We start from the raw sequence: 27,380 nt of genomic DNA, 5'->3' as shown, positions 1-27,380 counted from the left end.
TTTTACTGAAAAGAATTGAAATTCTAAAGCATTGATAATTTTTTTTTTATAGTCTCGAATAATTAAAAACAGTTTAAACATAAATAGTTGTATTACAACTTTTCTTAATTATTTCCAAATATTAATGATATTAGAAATATTATAATTTTCTCAGTTATTTTTATATAATGAATTAATATATTTTAAAAATAAAATTAATTTTTCGTTCTATTCATTTTTTTATTGTTTTTTTGGTTGTTTATTTTTTTCTCTTTTCGTAGTTTTGTTTGTTTCTTTTTTTTAATTTTTATTTGTTTTTCACTTTTTATTTGATTTATTTTTTGCTAAATTATTTTTTTTTATTTTCCTTTTTTAGCTTTTTTTGTTTTTTTTTTATTTTTATTTGTTTTTCTATTTTCCTTTTTTTGCTTTTACTGCTTGTTTTATTCATTTATTTGTATATTTTTCTATTTCTTTTTTGCTTTTTTAATTTATTTTTTATTTACTTTCTTCTTTTTTTATTAATTGAAATGATTGTTTTTCTATTTTTTTTTGTTTTTGCTTTTTTTTCTATTTTTTGTTAATATTGCTTTTTTCTATTTTTTGCTAATATTGCTTTTTTCTATTTTTTGCTAATATTGCTTTTTTCTATTTTTTGTTGTTTTCCTATTTTTTTTGTTTTTGCTTTTTTTTCTATTTTTGTTGTTTTTCTATTTTTTTGTTGTTTTTGCTTTTTTTCAATTTTTATTCCTTTCTTTTTTTTTTAAATATTCGTTTGTTTATTCGTCTACTTCTTTTTTTTGTTACTTATTTTCTTTGTTTCTATTTTTGTTTCTATTTTTTCTAACAATTACGTGGAACATATTTTTTTTTTCTAAAATATTTGTCAAATAAATTTGGCATTTTTAAAAATATTTTCCAGAAAAAATATTATTTCAAGATAATGGTAAATTTTTACCTGAATTTAATTACCTTTTTCTTTATCTTCTATTAGCTGTAAAGATTATGCGTCGATGGGACTATTAAATTTTCATCTTCAAGGATAAGTAGACACTGGATTTTAGGTACTGAAAATATAAAAGAAGAAAAGAAAATAATATTTTCCATTTGCAATATTTTTGTCTCCACTGATTTAATATTGTTTAATTTTTAATTTACTATTTTTATTTCATTTTATTTCATTTTTTTCAAGGTGCGATCAAAAATCCAATAAATTCGAAACGTTATGAAGACGTTATGGAAATAAGAGGAGGAGGAAAATTAAACTATCGCTATTTTATTATTTTATTGATTTTCGAATTCTTTATTCAATCAATAAATAGTCGTGAGTAAAAGAATTTCTTTTCTTATTTTTCCATTTTATTGTAATTAATTTTTCTTTCTATTTCCTTTGAAATAAAAATGTTCTATTTTTATTAATATTATTCGATATTTATTTTATTTTATTTTATATAACAAAAATTCACTTTTTAAACGTTTTTAATTTTTTTTTTACTAATTTTGAATTATAATATTAAAAAAATAGATTCACGTTATGAAATAAAAAACGGCGGTTTTCACATCAGTTTAATTGATTGGACAATAAAGCCCTATTGCGATGATTATTTTCATCTTGAAAATCTAGATTCATTCAAGCCAAATGATAGAAAAAGAACCACAAAAATTCTACGTTGTATGTGTAAGTACATTTTTTATTTATTTATTAATTTTTGTTTTATTTATTAATTTTCTTTTTTTTATTTATTTTTTTTTTACTTTTTCTTTTTTAGTAACATTTATTTATTTTCTTTGTTTTAATCATTGCACAGTAAATTAATTATTTTACAAGTTTAACCTGAAAGAGTTCAAAAAAGTCCAAACTTCATCTGAAAAATTTCTATATTTATATTATTTTTCTGTTTTCAATTTTTTTTTTTTTTTTGCTCTTTTTCAGATGGACGAAAAAAAATTCATAAGGATTCAAATGGTCTTTATTTTGATTTAAATTATGGAAAAGTTACATTGACATTATTATCGGATCGCTATCAGTTTTCGTATATTTGCAATCCGGGATATAAATTAATTGGCGAGAAAATTATTTGGTTCATCAGAGGAAAAATAACTCATTCACAGCCTATTTGTATTCGTAAGTATTTTTAATTAATTAAAAATTTTTTTATTTTAGTTCATTTCAATTTGTAAATTAGAAAAATAATTTTGTCGAAAAAATTTGAGAATAATTGAATTCCTTTGAAGAATTTTGTTATATTTATGAAAATATAATTTAATTCTTGCGAAGAATTTTAGTAAAATTTTTTGAAAATTTTAATTAAATAGGTACTTTTGAAAAATTTCTTTGAATTTTTTTTTGTAAATAATGTAGTTTTTTGAATAATTTTAATTGAAAATTTTAAAAATAATTGAATTCTTTTGAAAAATTTTTATAACGAATAAGAAAAAAATTGAATATTTTATTCGTCAAAATTTTATTGAAAATAATTGAATTTTGGCAAAGATTTTACGATTTAAAAAAATAATTGAATTGTATCGAAGGATTTATTAAAATTTTAGAAAATAATTGAATTTTTTCCAATAATATATTACTAAAAATTCAAAAAACTTGAATTCATTTATGAAATTTTATTGAAATTTAAAAAAAATAATTGCTTTTTTGCAAAGAATTTTATTTTATTTTATTTAATTTTTTAAAAATGATTGAAATTTATTAAAATTTTTGAAAAAATTGGATTCTTTCCCATAAATTTTATTAAAAATAAAAGAAAAATTTAATTGTTTACTAAGATTTACTAATTTTTAGAAAATAATTGAATATTTTTTTGAAAAAATATCAAAAATTAAAAAAAAATGAATTCTTTCTAAAATTTTATTAAAATTGCATTAAAAAATAATTGGCTTTTTGCAAAAAAAATTTTCTATTTATAAAAATAATTAAAATTTATCAAAACTTTAGAAATAATTGTATTCTTTCGAAAAATGATTTTAAAAATTGAATTGTTTTGGACAATTTATTAAAGTTTTAGAAAATAATTGAATTTTATCGAAAAAATATTATTAAAAATTGAAAAAAATTGAATTCTTTTATGAAATTTTATTAAAATTGAATTTAAAAATAATTGAATTTCTGAGAAGAATTTTATTAATTTTTGTAAATAATTGAATTCCTATAAAGAAATCTATTAATTTTTGAAAACAATTGAATTTCTACGAAGAATTTTTCAAAAAGTTTTAAAATAATTGAATTGCTTCGAAGGATTTATTAAAATTTTAGAAAATAATTGGATTTTTTTTTAAAAAATTTTTTAACGACGAATTATGAATGAAAAAAATGTAATTCTTTCGAGAAATTTTATTGAAAATAATATTGAATTTTTGCAAAAATTTTACTAATTATAAAAAGAATTCTTCAAAAAAGATTTACTAAATTTTAGAAAATAATTGAATTCTTTCGTGGAATTTTATTAAAAATTTTGTTGAAAGTAATTTAATTACTGCGCAAAAAATTTTACTATATTTATAAAAATAATTGAATTCTCCCGAAGAATTTGCATATTTAAAAATTAATTTCTGAGTTTAATAATTTAAAAATTAATTTCTTTGTATTTCATTTAAAAATTTTGAATTGAATAATTATTTAGAAAATTAATTACAAAAATTAATCAATTTCTCTCTTTTATTCCCTCAGAAATTCTACCAAATGTGAACAAAATGAAAAATGGACATTTTACAGTTATTGACTTGGATTCAGAGACATTTGAATTTAATTATTTTTGCAATTATCCATATGAATTAATTGGACAAGAGACTGTTTATTATTTTAATAAAACCTGGAGCGCCAAAAAGCCAATTTGCATTAGTGAGTATATTTTTCAAATTTTAATTATTCTTTTTTGGAATTTTGTTTTTTTTTGAATAATTTTTATTATTTATTTTCTAAATTTTTGTTTTACAATAAATAGTATTTTTAGAGTAAATAATATTGTTTGTAATAAATAATATATTTTGGAGCAAATAATATTGTTTGTAATAAATAATATATTTTGGAGCAAATAATATTGTTTGTAATAAATAATATTTTTTGGAGCAATTAATATTGTAATAAATAAAATTTTTCGGAGTAAATAATATTTTTCCTGATAAATAGTACTTTGTAAAGTAAATTGTATTTTTTTTTACTAAATGATAAAATAAATCGAACTTTCTTTTCTAGTTTCGTGCCAACCACAAAAATTACTGAACGGCTTTTCGAGCCTCTCACTAAAAAATGACGAATACATGTCAAAATTTACCTGCAATGAGGGATTTTTTCTCGATGGAAATAAAGAATCTTTCTGCACTGATGGAATTTGGATCCAGGAGACTCCCACTTGTATTCGTAAATAATTTTCTTTTCCTCATATTTTTAATTCTAATTCATCAAAGTTTTTTTCTTTAGTATTTTTTTGGCACTTTTATTTTGCCCTCAAAATTTATTTTATTTCTCCATTAATATTTAAACAATTAAATGAATATTATAATAATTTTCAAATTACAATTAATAAATAAATAATTATATTTTATTATTATTATTATTTTGCTAATTTTTGCTAATTTATTTTATTTATTTATTTATTTTTATAAGTAGAAAATATTGTATAAATAATCTTTATTTTTTATTCAAGAACATCTATTTTATTTCTCGATTAAAAATTTTAAGAATTAAATTATAATAATGATATAATATAATAATATTAAAAGTAGTAAAATATATATTCTAAAATTTATTTTTGTTTTCAGCTCACTGTCAAGTGAAAACGTTTTCTAATGGACAAATGACTCTGAATGATGATAAAATTTACTTCACGATGTCTTGTAATTTTGGATATGAACTTCTTGGAAATTCGAAAATTCGCTGCAATAATGGACAATGGAGTCATCCTTTTCCAATTTGTTTTGGTAAAGAAAAAAAATTTTTTCTTCAACTTTTGTGACGTTTCTTTTTTCTTATTTATTTTTTATTTACAAAAATCAAGTCATTTTTCTTTTTCTTTTTTTTTTTTATTTTTAATTGGAAAACTTTTCTAAAGAGAATTTTACTATTTACTATTTATTTTCCTAATTAACTTTCAAAAGAATTTATCAATTAAGAGAAGTTAACGACAAGAAAGAATTCTTTAATAAGTGAATATTATTCAATAGAATATGAACAAAAAATAATTATGAATTCTATTAAATCTGAGAATAGAAAATAATTCCAAAAAGAGTAAAATTTGTTTTCCTATATTGAAAAATAAATATTAAATAAATAAACGTAACTTTATAAAATTATATTAAATAATTATATTTATCCTACTTAAGTTAATTATGAAAATAATTTTTCATTTTTTTCTTCTTTCAGAAACAAAGAATTATGAATGAAGAATTTAATGAAAAATTTTAATGGTAGATTTATGTTTAAAAAAGAGACAAAAAAACAATCCTTGAAAATTTATGTTTAAAAAAAAAGAAGAAAAATTTTGATTGTTACTAAATTTATATTCAGAAAGAAGAAAAAATAATAGAAAATTTGTTAATGTAGAGAAAAATTTTTATTAAAAAAAAGCGAAGAGAACAAATTAGAAAAATTTCCAAGTAATTTGTGTGAAGTAGAGATAAAAAATAAAATATATTCTTTTTGAAATGGGAATTTATTTTTAAAAAATTTAGACGATTTTTACTTTTTTTTTTCTTAGCTGATTGTTAACTGATTGGAAACGTAGGTAAAAATTTGATTTTTATATTGTTTGTCCGAGAGTGTAATTAAAAGATCATTAATGATATTTTCATTTCTATTGCGTTTCGAATAGTGTCGCCGCCTTAATGAGATCCCTTCGAGTAGGTATAATATTTAAGGGAGAGTATAACATTGGACTTCAGTTTCTCTTCAACTTTTGCTGAAGGAACATCAAGAAGATGGCTGTTCCGTCGCTATTCGCCGTTTTCATTTTTGCAATTCTTCAACAATCATTGACTGCATTTGTTAATAGCAGTGAGTATTTACAAAACTTAATTTTTTACTTCTTTCTTATTTTTTTTTCTCTGTATTTCTCTATTTTTCTTCTTTTTTCCACTTTTTTTCTTTCTCCATTTTTCTCTTTTTTTCTCTTTACTTTTCTCAATTTTTCCTTCTTTTTTCATTTATCTCTACTTTTCTCTATTCTTCACTTTTTTCCTATTTCTCTACTTTTTTCTTTTCTTCACTTTTTTCCCCTTTTTCTGCTATTCTTCTAATTTTCTCTACTTTTCTCTTTTTTTCCTTCTTTTCATTTTTTTCTATATTTTTTTTCATTTTTTCTCTACTCTTCACTATTTTTTTGCCAATATTTTTTATTTCTTTTCTTCATTTTCTCTGCTTTTCTCTATTTTTATCTACTCTTCTCTTTATTTCCTCTGTTTTTATCATTTTTTTTCTTTTTTCACCTTTTTCTTCCTTCACTTTTCTTGACTTTTATTTTTTTTTCTTTTTTCTCTGCTTTTCAGTATTTTAATCTACATTTTTGTTAATTTCCTCGATTTTTCTTAATTTTTTCTATTTTCCTCTTATTTCCTTTTTTTCATTATTTTTCACTATTTTTATCGAATTTTCTTTATTTTTCTCGACTTTTTTGGCGTTTTCTCTATTTTTCTTTATTTTCTTGACTTTTTTGGCTTTTTCTATATTTTTCTTGACTTTTTTGGCTTTTTCTCTATTTTTCTATATTTTTCTTGACTTTTTTGGCTTTTTCTCTATTTTTTTTATTTTTATCTAATTTTCTTCTTCTTCTCCAGTTTTTTTTTCTATTTACCTCTTTTTTCTCACTTTTTCTTTACTTTTCTCTACATTTATTTTTTCTTTTTTATTCTGTGTTTTTCTCACCTTTTCTCTATTTTTCCCTTTATTTTTCTTTTTTGTCTTGATTTTCCTCGTATTATTCCTTCTTTTCCCTTTTTTATATTTTCTCTACTTTTCTCTATTTTTTCATTATTTACCTTTTTTCCTCGAAATTTTCCTTTCCTTTTCTCTTTTTTTTTTTTTTATTTTTCCCTTTTTTTTCCACTGTTTTTCCTACATTTTCGTTTTTTCCTATATATTTTGCACTATTTTTCTCATTGTTTTCTCTTTCTTCTTTGATTTTCTTGACTTTTCGTTTTCTTTTTTGACTTTTTGAAAAAAAGACAAAAATAGAAAACGGATAAAAATGACAAAAAAAGAGAAAAATATAGAAAAAAAATAGAAAAAGGAAAAAAAATAGGGAAAAGTGGACACTTCCACTTTTTCCATATTTTTCCAATTTTTCTCTTTTTTACATATTTTTCTTTAGTTTTCTCTATTTTCATCATTATTATCACTTTTTTCTGTATTTTCCTTTTCTTTTTACTATTTTTCTTTGCTTCTCAGTATATTTATCTACTTTTATCTTTATTTACACGGTTTTCTCAATTTTCTATTTTCCTTTTCTTTTCTATTTTGTTTATCGACTTTTCTGTTTTTTCTTGTATTTTTTTCCTTCTTATATATTTTTCTCATTGTTTTCCCTTTTTTCTCCTTTTTTTTTTAACTTTTTTCTCTTTTTTGCCTTTTCTTCCAATTTTTCTTATTTTTTTTCCTTTTTTCTTTTTCTATTTTTTTCTATATTTTTCTCTTTTTTGTCATTTTTATCCCTTTTTCTTTACTTTTCTCTATTCTTATCAACTTTTCTGTTTTTTTTCTCTATTTTTTATTATTTTTATCTAATTTTATTCTTTTTCCTTTGTTTTTCTCAATTTTTCTTTTTTTTCCTCTCTTCTCCTTTTTCTTTATTTTTCTCTCCACATTTGTTTTTTCTTCTTTCCTGTATTTTTCTCTTCATTTTTCCCTATTTTTCTTCATTTTTCTCTTTTTTTCCTTCTTTGTCCTTTTTTATGTTTTTTACTACTTTTCTCCTTTTTTTCATTATTTACCTTCTTTTTTTATTTTCCTTTTCTTTTCTCTTTTGTTTATCGAATTTTTTGTGTTTTCCTCTATTTTTTTTTATATTTTTTTCATTATTTTCCCTTTCTTCTCCGTTTTCCTTGACTTATCTCTGTTTTTTGACTTTCCTCTCTTTGTTTGACTTTTCTTCCACTTTTCCCTATTTTTTTTCTTTTACTATTTTTCTATTTTTCTTTTTTCAACTTTTCTCTGCCTTTTTTTTCTTCTTTTCTGTATTTTTTTTTACTTTTCTCTATTTTTATCATTATTTACCTTTTTTCTCCATTTTCCTTTTTTGCTCTCTATTTTTCTCTATTTTTAATGACTTATGTTTTTTTCTCTTTTGTTTTTTATTTTTATATAATTTTCTTTTTTTTCCTCGGTTTTTCATAATTTTTCTCTTTTCTCCTTTTTCTTTACTTTTAATTTAATTTTAATTCTAAATAAATAAATAAATAAAATTAATTGTTTATATTTAAATAAGTGAGTAAATAAATAATAATAGTAAACTCTCGAGAAAAATAAATTGTAATTTTACCGGAATTGTAAAGACTAATTTTCATATTTATTGTCAAAATAAATATCGACACGTGTCAATATTTACATCTTATAATAAATTTTATATTTTTCTGTTCTCTAGAAATTGTCTATTTTTTAAAATTATCGAAGTATAATTTTAGAAGTATAAACAAAATAATTATAATTATTATTATAATTATAAATTATTATTGTTTATTCTCTTTTCATTACTTTTTTATTTTCATATTTTTTTTATTTTTTTTTTTTTATTTATTCCTATATTTACTATTTTTACGTAATTAATAATTTTCTTTCTTCAATTTTTTTACAAGTCCGCTTTCAAGTAAATAAATAAATAATTATTTATCATATTGCAAAGTAAAGAGAGTAATTTTCATAAATTAAAATTTTTCTTTCATCCCAAAAGAATAACTGCGTCATTAATATTTCATTTTCACTTGACTGAATTTATTTTCTAAATTTACAATTTTTATTTGCGAGTGCCAATAAAAATTGGGACATAAATAAATATTAAACTTAAAGTTCTTGTAAAATCCAAAGAAAAATATTCTACATTTATAATCCTTATTTCTGAAAACTTTTACTCCTTAAGACGTGTCCTTTTATAAATATTATACTTTCTCAATATTTGAGGATTATGCGCGGCATAATTTTCGGTTTTTCCCATGTCAATAATTATGGTCCTTATAATCTGAGAAAAATTTATGATCTTATTTTTCTAGTTGAGAAAATTGACCGCTGGGTAAAATTTTATTATTAGTCCTATATAATTATTATTTTTATTTTAGATGCTTGCCAGACATTGACAGTAAACAATGGAAATGTGAGATACACTGGATCCAATGGAATTCAAAAATTCAGTTTTAATTGCGAAAATGGATTTTCTCCAATGGGCAGGACTTTTTCTACGTGTTTGAATGGACAATGGAGCAATCCCAATCCGTTCTGCGTTGGTGAGAATTCAATTAAATATTATATTCATAAAATTTGATTTATAAATTCCGAAAATTTTGTTTCTTGAAAAAATGTAATTAAAATTTTTTAAAAATAATTCTATTTCTGAAAATAATTTTAAAAAATTGAAACAATAATTGAAAATTTTGTCAAATTTTATTGAAATAAATTTGATATTTTAATGAATTTCATTTGTTTATACTTTTAAAAATTATTTTCAAACATAATCGTATTTTTTAAAAAAAATTCTAATTGAAAATTTGAAAAATAATTGAATTTTAAAAAATTAAACTTTTTAACAATCAGAATTGTTCGAGTGGTACTCGAAAGTTTAATTATTGAATTAAAAATATACATTCAAGTTGTTAGAAATTTCTTGTCAATTTTTACACGAGTTCAAACGATTATTAATTTTTTAGAAAAAAAAACTGTTAGAAAAATTATATTTTTTCCCAAAAATGAAGAATTTTCATTAAACAAAAAGAAAATAATGTGAGAAATTTTTGTCTAATAAGTTGAAAATTAAATTTTCAGATAAAAGTTCCATAAAAGTTGTTGAAAATGGATACATGACAATGAGCGCTGACAATAAATACAATATCGCATGCAATGAAGGTTTCATACTTTTGGGAAATAATGAATTTAAACTTGATGGTAGTTCCTCGTCAAAATGTATCAGTGAGTATATAAATATTTTATTCAATTTATTAATTTATTAATTTTATCCATATTATAATAATCCTTTTATATATTTCAAAAGTCTGTTTGCTTTTTTGTTTCACAATTTCGAATTTTAAAATCAATGGATTTCTGTATAATTTAATTCTTTGAAGGATAAAAAAAATAACAAAAATTAATTAATCAAATTAAATTAATTAAAATTCTTTTCAATTAAAACTTATAATTTAATTTGTAAATTTAATTCAATATTCTAGAATAGAAAAATAGTTTTTTAAAAATTTATTTCATTTATTTATTTAAATTGAATTAAAATTGTATTGAATTCTTCAGAACTAATTTTTCATGAAAATTCAATTTTAAGAAACATTCAATACATTGTTTAATAAAATATTTATTTTTATAGTTAAATAATTGAATTCCCGTAGAATTTTCTAATAAATATTGATTTAAAAATGAATTTCAAATTAAAATCTTTGAAAATTTGAACTTTTCATATATTTAATTAACAATTCTATCTTAGAATTAATTTTTCTCAATAAGTTTAATGGAATTTTTTTAATTATTTGAAGTTTTTAATTTCTAATAAATATTTAATTGAAGAATGTCAGAATAATCGAAATTTCGTAAAATTAAATTGTAAACAAAAGAATTTAAAAATTCACAAAGAACTTTTTCAAAAATTATTAATTAAAAAAAAATTGAAGAATTTTAGTTTGAAAATTCTAGAAATGAATAATCGTAATGATGAAAATAATTTTTGAAGAAGTTACTTATTAACTTATTATTATTAATATTATTAATATATATTATTATTAATGACAAATAATTATTTTCTTTACAGAAACTATTGTAAATGAGATTAAAATTAATTTCGCTAATGGAGTCTACTCAGTTTCTGAGGACAAACTTACTTATGACTTTCAATGTAATCCCGGATTCCAAATGTACGGACAGCCAAGAATTCAGTATATTAACAATGCTTGGACTGGTGCAGTTCCTATTTGCCTTGGTGAGTCAACTTTTTCAAAAAGAAAAAAATCTTACGAATAAATAATAATTCGCGGTTTGAATTTAGTTACTTTCGTTAGATTTTTGTTTCCTAATTTTTCTTTTTAATCTGTTGATTTAATATTTATCAATGAAATTCTAATTTCCTTGTAAATAGAATAATAATTATAATAATAATAATAAATAATTACCCTAATAAATTAGTAAATTAGTTAATAATTGAATTTATTTTAATTTTTGAATTTTTAATTATTACTTGAAAATATTTGAAAATTGAAATTAATATTTGAAAATAAAAATTTTGCAGAAAAAGCCGCCACAACCACCAGTCAACCAATCACACAAAATATTCCAATAGTTGTTACAGGTTTGTGACTATTAATATTATTATTTAAATAAAAATAGATATTGGGAAAAAATTATTTTTTGCACTTATTAATTATTAAATTGTTGCAGTAATTATTCTAATATTGTATTTTTCGAATAATTTTAGAAAATAAAAAGGTGGAAATAAATTTCGTAAATGGAATCTACTCAGTTTGTGAGGACGGACGTACTTATGAATTTCAATGTAATCCCGGATTCCAAATGTACGGACAGCCAAAAATTCAATATATTAACAATGCTTGGACTGGTCCAGTTCCTGTTTGTCTTGGTGAGTCAACTTTTTCAAAAAGAAAATTTCACTTATTTTCAATTCCAATTTTTAATCGATTTCTTCGAAAATTTCAACAGTTTTTTTTAAATCTTGTAAAAATTCTCCGAGAAAATTCAATTATTTTAAGGGAATAATTGAATTTTTTACAGGAGTTTAATAACTTAAAAATGTTTTAATAAAATTCAATTCAAGAATTTAATTATTTTAATAAAAATAACAAAATTTTTACTGTAATAAATAAAATCTAATTCAAGAATTCAATTATTTTCAAAAATAATAAAATTTTAGATTTACTGATAACCATTAAATTCTTGTGAAGTATTTATTAAAAAAAATTGAAAATAATTAAATTCATTTCAAGAATTTTATAAACATTTTTTTCAATAATTGAATTGTTTTGAAGAATTTATTTCAATTTTCTTAAAAATAATGAAGTATTTTAAAAATAATTTTTACTAAAAATTTTAAAATTAATTGAATTTTATGAAGAATTTCTTTTAAGTTTTTAAAATAATCGCACTTACTATTAATTGCAATTAACGATTTTCCTATGAAAATTATATTAAAATTATTCATAGAAAATTAAATTCTTTTAAAAAATTTTATTCGAGTTTTTTGTAAATAATTATTTTGAATAATTGTAATAAAATTCTTTAGTCAATTTATAAATAATAAAAATCTTGGTAAAAAAATCAATTATTTTTATATAAATAATAAAATTCTTATCAGAATTTGACTTATTTTCAATTGATTTCTTCGAAAATTTTAATTATTTTTCAAAATTTTGAAAAATTTTCCAAGAAAATTCAATTATTTCTAAAAATATTTGAATTTTTCACATTAATTCAATTATTTAAAAATGTTTTAATAAAATTCAATTTAAGAATTCAATTATTTTTATAGAAATAAATAAATAATAAAATTTTCGCTGGAATTCAATTATTTTAAATACAATTTTAATTGAATTACAGGGAAAATTCAATTATTTTTAAACATTTTTTTTTAAATTCTGCGAAAGAATTCAAGAATGTCAATAATTTTTCGCAAAAATTCAATTCTTTCAAATACAATTTTAATAAAATTCTTCGCAAAAATGCAATTATTTTTAAAAATTTTGCAAAAATTCAATTATTTGTAGAAATAATAAATTTTTTCACAAGGATTCAATTATTTAAAAAAGTTTAAATATAATTCTATTCAAGAATTTAATTATTTTTAGAAATAATTAAATTAGCGATTTATTGAAAATAATTGAATTCTTCTAAAGCATTTATAAAAAAAATTTGAAAATAATTATAATTCATTTCAAGAATTTTAAGAACATTTTTTTTTAGTAATTGAATTCTTTCGAAAAAATGTAATTAAAATTGTATTGAAAATAATTTAATTCTTGAGATAAAATTTTTATTATTAAAATGCATTAAAATAATTGAATTGTTTTGAAGAATTAAATTTTTAGAAATATAAAGTTTTCTTAAAAATAATGAAGTTTTTTAAAAATAATTTTTACTAAAAATTTTGAAAGTAATTGAATTTTATGAAGAAATTTTTTCAAGTTTTTAAAATAATCGTGTTTATTATTAATTGTAATTAACGATTGTCCTATGAAATTATATTAAAATTATTCATAGAAAATTAAATTCTTTTAAACAATTTTATTAGAGTTTATGTAAATATTTACATTTTTTTTTTCTGAAGAGTTTCATTAAATTTCGTAAAAATAATGTAATTTTTAAAAACAATTTTAATTGAAAATTTTTAAAATATTTGAAATTTACAAAGAATTTTATTAAAAACTTTTGAGACCAATTAAATTGTTTAGAAAAATTTTATTACAATTTTTAACAATAATTGAACCTGTTAGAGAGATTTTATTAAAATTATCTTGAATATGGTTAAATTGTTCCTATAAAAATAATTGAAATAATTGATAATAATAATGATTGAAATTTCTGAAAATAATTGAATTCTTGCCAAAAATCTTACAATATATAAAAGTAATTGAATTGTTCGAAGAGTTTTACAATCAAATTTTGTTGAAAATAATTGAAGTTTTATTAAAACTCTTGAAAATAATTGAATTTAAATAATATATTCAAAAGTAATTGTATTCTTTTGAGAAATTTAATCAAAATTGTATTGAAAATTATTCAATTTCTCCGAAACATTTTATTATTTATGAAAATATTTTCATTCTTGCGAAGAATTTTCTTATTTTTGCGAAAATAATTAAATTCTTGCAGAGGATTTTACAAATTTATAAAAATAATTGAATTATTAATTTTAATTATTATTAGTAATTAATTATTAATAATAATTTTTTCCTAGCATTTTATCTGAATTTTTGAAAATAATTGAATTTTTTGAATGAATTTTATTAAAAATTTTAAATAGAATAATTTTTTAAAAAGAATTTCATCAAAATTAAATTAAAATTTTTGCTAAGAATTTAATTTAAAGTTTTTCGAAGAATTTCATTAAAATTGTATTGAAAATAATTAAGTTCCTGCGAAGAATTTTATTAAAAGTTTTTGAAAACAATTAATTAAAATAATTTAGTAAATTCGTTAATAATTGAATTTTTTTTTTGAATTTTGAAACTGAAATTATTAATTATTTTTTTTAACATTTAGCAGAAAAAACAGCCGCACCCAGTGTACAAGTGATTCCTGTCAATGGTACGATAAAAATTTAATAATCCATTTTCTATTACTCTTCTCATGATATTTAAATATTATTTTTTTTCTTTTTCTCTAATTTGTTAATTTAAAAATTGTATTTTCGTTTATTCGAGAATCATGAATTTTTCAAAGATTTTTTTTGTTAATTTTTCCAGTTGCCACCGTTGCCACACAACAACCACCAATCACACACAATATTCCAATAGTTGTTACAGGTTTGTGACTATTAATATAATTATTTAAATAAAAATAGATTTTGGGAAAAAATTAGTCTTTGCTCTTATTAATTATTAAATGGTTGCAGTAATTATTCTAATGCTGTTTTTTTGAAATCATTTTAGAAAATAAAAAGGTGGAAATAAATTTCGTAAATGGAATCTACTCAGTTTGTGAGGACGGACGTACTTATGAATTTCAATGTAATCCCGGATTCCAAATGTACGGACAGTCAAAAATTCAATATATTAACAATGCTTGGACTGGTCCAGTTCCTGTTTGTCTTGGTGAGTCAACTTTTTCAAAAAGAAAATTTCACTTATTTTCAATTCCAATTTTCAATTGATTTCTTCGAAAATTTCAATTATTTTTCAAAATCTTGTCAAAATTCAATTATTTCAAAAATAATTGAATTTTTCACAGGAGTTCAATTATTTAAAAAACTTTTAATTAAATATAATTCAGGAATTCAATTATCTTTCAAAATAATGAAATTTTCTCTGCAGGGAAAATTACATTTTTCGAATGTAATCGCTTTTGTATTGTAATTATTAATTTTACTATTAAAATTTAATTAAAGTTATTGATAGAAAATTAAACTCTTTTAAACAATTTTATTATACAGTTTTTGTAAATAGTTAAATTCCTTTGAAGATTTTCTTTAAGTTTTTTTTTAAATAATTTTAATTTTAAATTCAAAATAATTGAATAAAAGAAAGAATTTTTTCAATGTTTCAAAATAATTGTGTCTGTTAATAACTATAATTAAATACTTGATTTTTGAAGTTTATTAAAATTGTATTTAAAATAATTGAATCATTTGAAAAATTTTGTAATGCGAATTAAGAAAAAAATCGCATTTTTTGTAAATTTTTATTGATAATAATTGAATTTCTGCAAAAATTTTACTATTTCAAAAATTAATTTAATCGTTTCGAAGAATTTATTAAAATTTAAGGAAATAATTGAATTCTTTTAAGAAATTTTATTAAAAATTTTTAAAAAATTGAATTATTTTGAAGAATTTATTAAAATTTTACAAAATAATTGAATTTTTTCGAAAAAATATTATTAAAAATTGAAAAAAAATTGAATTCTTTCAAGAAATTTTTTTAAAATTGTATTAAAAATAATTGAATTTTATTAAAATTTCGTTAAAAAATAATTGAATTTTTGCAATAAATTTTTATATAATTTATGAAAATAATTGAATTCTTGGGAAGAATTTTATTCAAATTCTTGAAAATCCTAATAAAATTCTTTTGGAGAATTTCTTTGAATTTTTTTTAAAAATAACAGAGTTGCTTTAATAATTTTAATTGATAATTTTAAATGTAATTGAATTTTAGGAACAAATTCTTTAAAGTTTTTAAAATAATCGTGTTACTTAATAAATGAAATTAAACATTTAATTATTGAATTTTTTAAAAATTTTTAGAAAATATTTTTATTATTCTCTGAATTTTATTACAATTTTCTAAAATAATTTAATTCATTTAATGAATTTTTACTAAAATATAGAAAATAATGAAATTCTTTCGATGAATTGATTCTAATTTTTGCAAAGATTTTACTATTTAGAAAATTAAATTAAATTAAAAATTAAATTAAATTTAAATTAAATTTAAAAATTAAATTTAAATTAAATTAAATTAAATTGTTTCAAATAATTTATTAAAATTTTAGAAAATAATTGAATGTTTTCGAAGAATATTATTAAAATTTCAAAAAACTTGAATTTTTTCATGAAATTTTACTAAAATTCTATTAAAAATAATTTAATTTTTGCAAAGAATTTTAGTTTTTAATATTTATAAAAATAAATGAATTGTTTCGAAGAATTTATTAGAATTTTAGAAAATAATTGAATTTTTACGAAAAATATTATTTAAAATAAATTTTTTTTTAAATTTGAATTCATTTATAAAATTTTATTAAAATTTGTATTAAAAATAATTTAATATTTGCGATGAATTTTTCTACTTAAAAATAGAATTACATTGTTTCGAAGAATTTATTAATATTTTAGAAAATAATTGAATTGTTTTGAAAAATTTTATTACAATTTTTAAAAATAATTAAAATTGTTAGAGAAATTTTATTATTTACAAAAATAATTGAATTCTTGCCAAGAATTTTACAATCAAATTTGTTTAAAATAATTGAATTTTTATTGAAACTCTTGAAGAAAATTGAATTTAAATAATATTTTAAAAAATAATTGTATCCTTTCGGAAAATTTTATTTAAATTGTATTTGAAATAATTTAATTTCTCCGAAACATTATATTATTTATAAAAATAAAAATAAATTTCTTTGTAGAATTTTATTATTTACGAAAATATTTTAATTCTTAGGAAGAATTTTCTTATTTATGCGAAAATAATTAAATTCCTGCCGAGGATTTTACAATTAATACAAAAAATTGAATTGTTTTGAAGAATTTTATTTTAATTTTTGAAAATAATTTAATTTTTTTTAAGGAAATTTATTAAAATGTTTGAAAATAATGATTTTTTAAATAAAGAATTTCATCAAAATTGTTAAAAATAATTGGATTTATAATTTAAATTTGCTAGTAATAATAATAATAATTTTTAAAACAATTGTAGAGAACTTTATTAAAATTTTTGAAAAATAATAAAATTATTTGCGAAGAATTTTCTTAAAATTCTTTAAAATAATAGAAATTTCTACAAACATTTTTTAAAAATGCAAATAATTAAAATTTTTGCTAAGAATTTAATTTAAAGTTTTTCGAAGAATTTCATTAAAATTGTATTGAAAATAATTAAGTTCCTGCGAAGAATTTTATTAAAAGTTTTTGAAAACAATTAATTAAAATAATTTAGTAAATTCGTTAATAATTGAATTTTTTTTTGAATTTTGAAACTGAAATTATTAATTATTTTTTTTTAACATTTAGCAGAAAAAACAGCCGCACCCAGTGTACAAGTGATTCCTGTCAATGGTACGATAAAAATTTAATAATCCATTTTCTATTACTCTTCTCATGATATTTAAATATTTTTTTTTCTTTTTCTCTAATTTGTTAATTTAAAAATTGTATTTTCGTTTATTTGAGAATCATGAATTTTTCAAAGATTTTTTTTGTTAATTTTTCCAGTTGCCACCGTTGCCACACAACAACCACCAATCACACACAATATTCCAATAGTTGTTACAGGTTTGTGACTATTAATATAATTATTTAAATAAAAATAGATTTTGGGAAAAAATTAGTTTTTGCTCTTATTAATTATTAAATGGTTGCAGTAATTATTCTAATGCTGTTTTTTTGAAATCATTTTAGAAAATAAAAAGGTGGAAATAAATTTCGTAAATGGAATCTACTCAGTTTGTGAGGACGGACGTACTTATGAATTTCAATGTAATCCCGGATTCCAAATGTACGGACAGCCAAAAATTCAATATATTAACAATGCTTGGACTGGTCCAGTTCCTCTTTGCCTTGGTGAGATTTTTAAAAAAAAATTTGTTTGCGAATAATTTTAATAAAAATACAGTAGAACCTCGGTTATCCGAGCCTCGATTATCCGAGATTCCAGATTATATGCGGAATAACTCGGATAAAACGGATCGAGCGACTAAATTTGGAAAATAAATTTTACAAAACCACTATTTGTGATCATTGCATTTAAAATTTCGTCCATTTTTGTCATTTAATATTATTCTAACACTTTAAACACATGAAAAATAATTTAAAATTTTGAAATTTTCATTGGTTCCGTGTTATCCGAGTTTTCGATTATCCGAGGTACCTCTTCCCCACATTACCTCGGATAATCGAGGTTCTACTGTAATAATAATTTATATTAATTTAAAAATTCATGAAATGAAAATCATTAAATTCGTGCAAAGAATTTTATCAAAAAATTTTCGAGAATAATTGAATTCCATCGAAGAACTTTATTATTTATGGAAATAATTGAATTCTAAAGAAGAAAAAATTAAAAAATTATTTCAATTTTTGAAAATTTTAATTAAATATCTACTTTTGAAAAATTCCTTTGAATTTTCTTTAAAATAATGAAATTTTTCTAATAATTTTAATTGAAAATTTTTGAAAGTAATTCAATTTTATGAACAATTTCATTCAAATTTTAACGTTTTTTTCTCAATTTTTTCAGCGTCTGTACAACAAGCACCAACGACAGAGAGTATTCCAATCAGATCAGGTGAATTAGTATTATTAATATTATTATTTAAATAGAAATAGATTTTATAAAGAAAAATTTATTTTATTTTTAGCTTTTTTTTTATTACTTACTTTCTTTTTCACTTGTGTTGTAAATTCTTCTTCGCGAATTTACTAATTTATTTACTTTTTTATTTATTTTGTACATTTATTTTATTTTTTACTTCTTTCTTTTATTACTTACTCTTTCATTTCTTTTCTTTGTATTTTTTTTTTACTAATTCAAATATTTATTTACTTAGTAATTTTTTTTCTTTTCGTCTGACAGACTTACCAAAAACAATTCCCAATGGAAAAGGAAAAATGAATATTGACGGTTCTATTACATTTGAATGTAATGTTGGATATTCTATGTATGGATATCCAGTTGTTCAACCACAATCAAACCAATTTCCAGTTTGTGTTCGTAAGTATTCTGCAAATTATTATTTTTACTAAAAATTAAAAAATTTTATATTTTCAAGAATTTTTAATAAAATTTTTGAATAAAATTCCTTCAAAAAATTAAATAATTTTCTAAAATTCAGATAAAATGGTTCGAGACAATTTAATTATTTTTATGGATTGTAAAATCCTCCAGAAGAATTTAATTTTTTTTTTTGATAAATAAGAAAATTCTTCGCAGGAATAAAAAATTTATTCTTTGTAGAATTAAATTTATACAATGAAATTCAATTATTTTCATAAATAATAAAATGTTTCGGAGAAATTCAATTATTTTCAAATACAATTTTAATAATATTTCTCGAAAGAATAAAATTATTTTTAAAAATATTATTTAAATTCAATTATTTTCAACAAATTTGATTGTAAAATTCATCGAAACAATTCAATTATTTTTATAAATTGTAAAATTCTTGGCAAGAATTCAATTGTTTTTGTAAATAATAAAATTCTTCTGAGAAATTCAATTATTTTCAAAATACAATTTTAATAATATTTCTCAAAAGAAAAAAATTTTTTTTAAAAATATTTATTTAAATTCAATTTAAATTCAATTATTTTCAACAATTGTAATGAAATTCTTCGAGACAAATTATTTTTAAAGATAATTGAATTCTTGAATTGGATTTTATTAAAAGTTTTTTAAATAATTGAACTCCTGTAAAAAATTTAATTATTTCCTTAAAATAATTGAATATTCTTGGAGAATTTTCACAAGATATTGAAAAATAATTGAAATTTTTGAAGAAATCAAATTGAAAATGAAATGGAAAATAGGTGAAATTCTGATAAGAATTTTATTATTTATATAAAAATAATTGAATTTTTTACCATGATTTTTATTATATTTACAAAATGGACTAAAGAATTTTATTACAATTATTGAAAATAATTTAATTCATTTTAAAATTTAATTATTTTCAAAATTTTCAGTTAAAATTATTTAAAAAAAATTGAAATAAGTTCTTTAAAACAATTCAATTATTTTAAATTATTTTAATAAAAATCTTGCCAACAATTAAATTATTTTCAATACAATTTTAATAAAAATCTTGCCAAGAATTTAATAAAATTTTAATAACATTTTCTCGAAAGAATTAAAAAATTGAAAATATTTTGATAAAATTCTTGAGATGAATTCAATTATTATCAAATTTTTTTATAAATACTTTACAAAAATTCATTGATTTTTAATACATTGATAATTTAATAATTTTTGAAAATAATTAAATTCTTTAATAGAATGTTATTAAAAGTTTTTTTTTAAATAATTGAAATCCTGCGAAAAATTCAAATATTTTTTAAAATAATTAAATATTCCCTAAAATTTAATTAAAATTGTATTTAAAATCATTGAATTGCAGCAAAAATTTAATTATTTTAAAAATAATTGAATTCTTGAATAGAATTTTATAGTTTTTTTTTTTAAATAATTGAATCTTTGCGAAAAAAATTATTATTTCTACAAATAATTGAATTTTTGCAAAATTTTTAAAAAATAAGTGATTTTTTGAGAAGAATTTTATTGAAATTCTATTTGAACTAATTGAATTTCTGTTAAAAAATTTACTACTTATTGATATTATTCAATTCTTTCGAAGAATTAAATTGAATTCCTGTGAAAACTTTACTGTCTATTGATATTTTTGAATTCTTTAAAACTTTAAAAGAAAAATGTTTAAAAATAATTTAATTTTCCCTAGAATTCAATTATAAAATTGTATTAATTAAAATAATTGAATTCCTACGAAAATTTATTTATTTTTAAAAATAATTAAATTCTTGAAAATTGAATTTTATTAAAAGTTTTTTTTAAATAATTAAATTCTTGAAAAATAAATGAATTTTTTGAAGATATTAATTAATATTGTATTAAAAATAAGTGAAATCCTCACAATTACCTATTGAAAATAATTTCAGTAAATTCATTTTAAAATTTGAAAATATTTTTTTTAAAAGAAAAATTGTTGAAAAAGTTTGGAAATAAAAAAGCAAAAAGCAATTACTAAAACACAATAAAATAATTATAATTTTCCCTTTTTCCAGCTACCAATGATTTGGTAATTGAAAACGGAAGAATTGAAGTGCAAATTGTTTCTTCTGGTTATGAATTGCTTTACACTTGTAACGAAGGCTTCCAAATTTCTTCTGACGAGAATGGCATGCCTCCAACTGGACAGCAAGTCAACAGTAAACAAACATGTGTTCGTAAGTATTAATCACAATTTTAGTACAATATTTATCAAAATAATCAAAATAGCAATAAAAATAGTGGAAATATAATAAAAATAATCAACAATCTAGAGATGAAAATAATAATAATAATAATAATAAAAATATTATTTTAGCCGCTTGTCCAATTCTCTACTTCAAAAACGGATGGGTTGAAAGTAACAATCAATCAAGAACTGCACATTTCGGCTGTTGCGATGGATTCCAAATTCAAGGACCAACTGAATCAACTTGCGTTAATGGCCTGTGGACAAGCCCAACTCCCCAGTGCATTCGTATGTTTCTTTCTTTTTTATTTTACAAAAAAAAACTTTTAAAAATTTTTTCAATTTTTTTATTAGGATTATTATGTTTTCGTACTAATTTTATTCAAGAATTCAATTATTTTCGGAAATAATTAAATTGTTGATTTACTGAAAATCATTGAATTCTTGTAAAGTATTTATTAAAAAATATTAGAAAATAATTGAATTCATTTCAAGAATTTTATCAACATTGTTTTGAATAATTGAATTTATTCGAGAAAATGTAATTAGAATTTTATTAAAATTAATTTAATGGTAAATTTTTGGCAAGATTTTTTATTAAAATTCTTAAAAATAATTTAATTGTTTTTAAGAATTCAATTCTTAAAAATATAAAGTTTTCTTAAAAATAATAAAGTTTTTTTTTTAAAATAATTTTTACTAAAAATTTTGAAAGTAATTGAATTTTATTCGAAGAAATTCTTTTAAGAATTTAAAATAATCGTGTTTATTATTAATTGTAATTAACAATTTGCCTCTAAAATTCTATTAAAATTATTCATAGAAAATTAAATTCTTTTATACAATTTTATTAGTTTTTTGTACAAATAATTATTTTCTAAAATTGTAATAAAATTCTTTAGTCAATTTGTAAATAATAAAAATCTTGGTAAAAAATTCAATTATTTTTTATAAAAATAATAAAATTCTTATCAGAATTTCACTTATTTTCAATTCCAATTTTTAATTGATTTCTTCGAAAATTTCAATTATTTTTCAAAATCTTGAAAAATTTTTCCGAAAAAATTCAATTATTTTAAAGAAATAATTAAATTTTTCATAGGAGTTCAATTATTTAAAAAACTTTCAATAAAATCTAATTCAAGAATTCAATTATTTTTAAAAATAATGAAATTTTCCCTGGAATTCAATTATTTTAAATACAATTTTAATTGAATTCCAGGGAATTCAATTCAATTTAATAAAATTCTTCTCAAAAATTCACTTATTTTTTAAAATTTTGCAAAAATTCAAAGATTTGTCGAAATAATAAATTTTTTCGCAAGGATTCAATTATTTAAAAAAATTTTAATAAAATTCTATTCAAGAATTCAATTATTTTTGGAAATAATTAAAATGGCGATTTACTAAAAAATAATTGAGTTCTTGTAAAGTATTTATAAAAAAAAATTGAAAATAATTGAATTCATTTCAAGAATTTTAAGAACAATTTTTTTTTAAATTGAATTCTTTCGAGAAAATGTAATTAAAATTTTATTGAAAATAATTCAATTCTTGGCAAGATTTTTATTAAAATTCTTTAAAATAATTTAATTTTTGGTAAGTTTTTTATTAATATTTTTTATAATAATTGAATTGTTTTGAAGAATTTATTTCAATTTTCTTGAAAGCAATGGAGTTCTTTTTAATAATTTTTATTGAAAATTTTGAATATAATTGAATTTAAAGAAAAATTCAATTATTTATTCAATAATCATTGTAATAAAATTCTTTAGTCAATTTATAAATAATAAAAATCTTGTTAAAAAATTCAATTTTTTTTATATAAATAATAAACTTCTTATCAGAATTTTAATTATTTTCAATTCCATTTTTAATTGATTTCTTCGAAAATTTCAATTATTTTTCAAAATTTTTAAAAATTTTGCAAAAATTCAATTATTTGTAGAAATAATAAATTTTATTCACAAGGATTCAATTATTTAAAAAAATTCACATAAAATTCTATTCAAGAATTCAATTATTTTTAGAAATAATTAAATTGTCGATTTATTTAAAATAATTGAATTCATTTCAAGAATTTTAAGAACAATTTTTTCAATAATTGTATTCTTTCCAGAAAATGTAATTAAAATTTTCTTGAAAATAATTTAATTTTTGGCAAGATTTTTATTAAAATTCTTTAAAATAATTGAATTGTTTTGAAGAATTTATTTCAATTTTCTTGTAAATAATGAAGTTTTTTTAATATAATTTTTCTGAAAATTTTAAAAATAATTAAATTGTAAGGAGAAAATTAATTTAATAGAAAATTAAATTCTTTCAAACAATTTTATTAGAGTTTTTGTAAATATTTACATTTTTCTTTTATTGCAGAGTTTCATTAAATTTCGTAAGAATAATATAATTTTTAAAAATAGTTTTAATTGAAAATATTTGAAATTTTACAAAGAATGTTATTAAAAACTTTTGACATCAATTAAATTGAATTTAGAAAAATTTTATTACAATTTTTAATAATAATTGAATCTGTTAAAGAAATTTTATTAAAATTATCTTGAATATAGTTAAATTTTTTTCCTATGAAAATAATTTAAATAATTGATAATAATAATAATAATAATAATAATAATAATAATAATAATAATAATAATAATAATAATAATAATAATAATAATAATAATAATAATAATAATAGTAATTGAAATAGCCATTTTAATTTTTTTATTACGATTGTTATGTTTTTGTACTATTTTTAATTTTATAATTTGTAAATTAATTTTTCCAAAATATTTTTTTTCTTACAGCTCTCTGCAAAACAATTAATTTAATGAATGGTCAAGCCACTTACAACAGGGATTCAACAACATTCACCTGCAATCCTGGTTATTATTTATTAGGAGCAAAAGAAACTGTCTGCAATAATGGAAAATGGATGGATGATACTCCAATTTGCGTTCGTAAGTTATTTTTATTTTTCTCCGTTTTTCCATTTTTCTTTTTCTACTTTTTCACTTTTTTATTGAAATTGGTTTTTTAAATTAATTATTTAAAATATTTAGCATAATAGCATAAATTTTTTCGGAATTTCTAAATTATATTATTATTCAAAAAATCAAATACTTTTTCTCAAACACAAAATTTAAAAACTTATTCTTATTTATTTTTCCACAGGAATTAAAATTTCACATAATTTCAATGAAAAATCTTTTGAAATTTAATTATTTCTAAAAATTACTATTCTTCCAAAAGTCAATTATTTTTTTTTTAGAATTTTCGAATAAAATTATTCAAAACTTGTAAGAAATTTTAAAGAAAAATAATGTAATTAATTATTTTTTGAAGAAAAAATTTTTAATATTTTAATACTTTTGCGTCTTTTAAATTTTCAAGGAATTTAATTGAAAAATCCTTTAAAATTTAATTAATTCCTTAAATTCCTGTTATAAAGCTTTAAATTAATTAATTTTTGTCAATAATTGAAATTGTGCGAAGAATTTAATTATTTAAACTTTTCCAAATTAATAAAATTTTTGCGAAGAATTTTACTAATTTAAAAAAATACCTAATTGGAATCTTACGCAGAAATAATTCTTGAAAATAGTTGAATTCCTGATAAGAATTTTTATTGATTTTTGAAAATAATGAAAGTATTTAATAATTGAATTTTCAATTTTATATTTAACTTTTTTCTTTTCTTCTTCCACAGCCAATTGTCCAATGCCAGAAATTGTGAATGGAGACATTATTCCGGACGTGAAACAAAATAATTTCAAAATCGTCTGTCATAATGGTTTCGAACTTTTTGGAAGCGATGAAATGTCCTGCGTCTATGGACAGTGGTCTCAACCTGCTCCCATTTGCGCTGGTTAGTATTTCATAATATTTTACTCACTTTTTCTTTTATTCACCTACTTGTTAATTTACTTCTGTATTTTTTCAAACTATTTTTTTTATTATTAATTAATTACTTCTGCTTTTAATTTTCAAATGAAAAAGTAATAATGAAATAAATAATATAATTTAACTTTCTTTTTATTTTTCTATTTATTTATTTTTTATTTATTTATTTATTAACATATTTATTTATGTATTTATTTACGTATTTATTTGTTTTCGTATTTATTTATTTACTTATTTATTTATTTTCGTATTTATTTATTTACGTATTTATTTATTTATTTGTTTATTCATTAGAAGCAAAAGTAATTTTTTTTCTCGAAAAATCGATTTCAATTGAAAAAAGAGCGAAAAATTGGAGAAATTAATAAAATTTTCTTCTTCCTTTCAGCCGACTGCCAACCTCTTCATATTAATAATGGAGTTGCTCAAAATGTTAGGAATTCAAAAGTAATTCGAGTACAATGTAATTATGGTTATGTACTCAATGGTACGCAGGAGATTAGCTGCACCGGTGGAAATTGGAGTGCACCACCTCCAACCTGTATTTGTAAGTTTCTTTTTTCATTTTCTCATATTATTATTATTAATTAACAAACAAAAAAGAATTTTTTCTTTTGCCTCAGGACAAAATTTATTTTTTTGCTTAATTCCTTTCTTTTTTTTCTTATTAATATTATATTGAATTTCTCTATTAAAACAAAAATACAAAAGAATAGAAACAATTTTTTTTTATTTCTGCAAAAAAAATTATTACTTTTTGCAAAAAGAAAACTATTTTTTACTTTTCCTGGAAAAAAGAATATTCTTTTCTTCTTTTGCAAAGATTAGACAAATCAATTTTTGTTCTTTGCAGAAGAAGCATTTTTTTTGCTCTTTCGAACAAAAAACAAATTAATTTTTATTCTCTACAGAAAAAGCAATTTTTTTTGTTCTTTGGAATAAAAAAACAAAATTTTCTTTCTCTTTACGATAAAAAAAACTATTTTTTTGTTCTTTTTGCAAAAAAGTCCGTCTTTTTTTGTTCTCTTGAGAAAAAGCGATTTTGTTTTTTTGCTTTTTGTAACAAAAAACAATTTTTTTTCTCTTTACGATTTTTTTATTCTTGCAAAAACAAAACTAATCTTTTTTGTTCTCTGGAGAAAAAGCAATTTTCGTTTTTTGCTCTTTGCAACAAAAAAACAAGTTTTTTTCTCTTTAAGAAAACAAATATTTTTTTTTTGTTCTCTGGGAAAAAAAGAAACTATTTTTCTAATTTTTGTAAATAAAGAAAAAAGTTGAGACTAAAATTAAAAAAGTAACAGTAAAATTACAAAAAAAATAAACTTTTCTTTTTTTTTATTAATACATAATTTTCTAAAAGATTTAAAATTGAATTGAAAATACATTGATTTTAGAATATAAAAATTAAAAATGTAAATTTTTCTTTATTTACAGCTTTGTGCGAGGCTGTACACAATTATGGTCTCCAAGTTGACAGGCGAGAATTACTCAAGTTCAATTGCAACTTTTAAATAACTTGTTATTATTTTAACAACAATTCTAATCTACAAAGAGAGAAAATTTTTACTATATATTTTTTTAAAACCATGACAAAACGACAGTATTGAATATTTTATTATTATAATTATAATAAAGAAAACAAAGAAGAACAATAAAAAACATTTTCAAAATTAATATGGGCAAAATAATTTCTTTCCTCTCTCTTAATTCTTGGCTAGATTTTCATTAAAATTCTTTAAAATAATTGAATTGCTTTGAACAATTTATTTCAATTTTCTTTCGTAAATAATGAAGTTTTTGTAAAATAATTTTTACTGAAAATTTTGAAACTAATTGAATTTTAAGAAGAATTTCTTTTAAGTTTTTAAAATAATCGTTTTTATTATTAATTGTAATTAACGATTTTCCTATTAAATTATATTAAAATTATTCA

At 19.0% G+C, this 27,380-nt stretch overlaps 2 protein-coding genes across 9 annotated transcripts; both read left to right on the top strand.

Annotated features, from left to right (window-relative positions):
- Positions 1–881: 881 nt before the first annotated feature.
- LOC122512575 (sushi, von Willebrand factor type A, EGF and pentraxin domain-containing protein 1-like) lies at positions 882–5,932 on the top strand. Of its 5 annotated transcripts, none has more exons than XM_043628483.1 (9): positions 882–1,043; positions 1,172–1,303; positions 1,505–1,657; positions 1,913–2,104; positions 3,662–3,832; positions 4,187–4,351; positions 4,753–4,911; positions 5,688–5,714; positions 5,802–5,904. In XM_043628483.1, the coding sequence occupies exons 2-8, from the start codon at positions 1,216–1,218 to the stop codon at positions 5,696–5,698; spliced, it is 939 nt and encodes a 312-aa protein (XP_043484418.1). In that variant the 5' UTR covers positions 882–1,043; positions 1,172–1,215; the 3' UTR covers positions 5,699–5,714; positions 5,802–5,904. The 5 variants fall into 5 exon arrangements, with proteins under 5 accessions (XP_043484418.1, XP_043484417.1, XP_043484416.1 ...); XM_043628482.1 differs by having other exon boundaries at positions 5,688–5,710; positions 5,802–5,888; XM_043628481.1 differs by lacking the exon at positions 5,688–5,714 and having other exon boundaries at positions 5,802–5,932.
- LOC122512574 (sushi, von Willebrand factor type A, EGF and pentraxin domain-containing protein 1-like) lies at positions 5,828–27,002 on the top strand. Of its 4 annotated transcripts, none has more exons than XM_043628477.1 (20): positions 5,828–5,983; positions 9,253–9,417; positions 9,953–10,096; positions 10,941–11,108; positions 11,415–11,474; positions 11,601–11,762; positions 14,402–14,443; positions 14,602–14,661; positions 14,788–14,949; positions 17,589–17,633; positions 17,790–17,849; positions 17,976–18,137; positions 18,814–18,861; positions 19,150–19,287; positions 21,372–21,533; positions 21,674–21,832; positions 24,352–24,504; positions 25,254–25,412; positions 25,836–25,994; positions 26,882–27,002. In XM_043628477.1, the coding sequence occupies exons 1-20, from the start codon at positions 5,908–5,910 to the stop codon at positions 26,956–26,958; spliced, it is 2,361 nt and encodes a 786-aa protein (XP_043484412.1). In that variant the 5' UTR covers positions 5,828–5,907; the 3' UTR covers positions 26,959–27,002. The 4 variants fall into 4 exon arrangements, with proteins under 4 accessions (XP_043484412.1, XP_043484411.1, XP_043484410.1 ...); XM_043628476.1 differs by having other exon boundaries at positions 14,399–14,443; positions 17,592–17,633; XM_043628475.1 differs by having other exon boundaries at positions 14,399–14,443.
- Positions 27,003–27,380: the final 378 nt, after the last annotated feature.

The sequence above is a fragment of the Leptopilina heterotoma genome, unplaced genomic scaffold (genome assembly GCF_015476425.1).
Source record: "Leptopilina heterotoma isolate Lh14 unplaced genomic scaffold, ASM1547642v1 Lhet_123, whole genome shotgun sequence".
NCBI lineage: Eukaryota > Metazoa > Arthropoda > Insecta > Hymenoptera > Figitidae > Leptopilina > Leptopilina heterotoma.
This window is presented reverse-complemented; position numbering and strand designations above follow the sequence as displayed.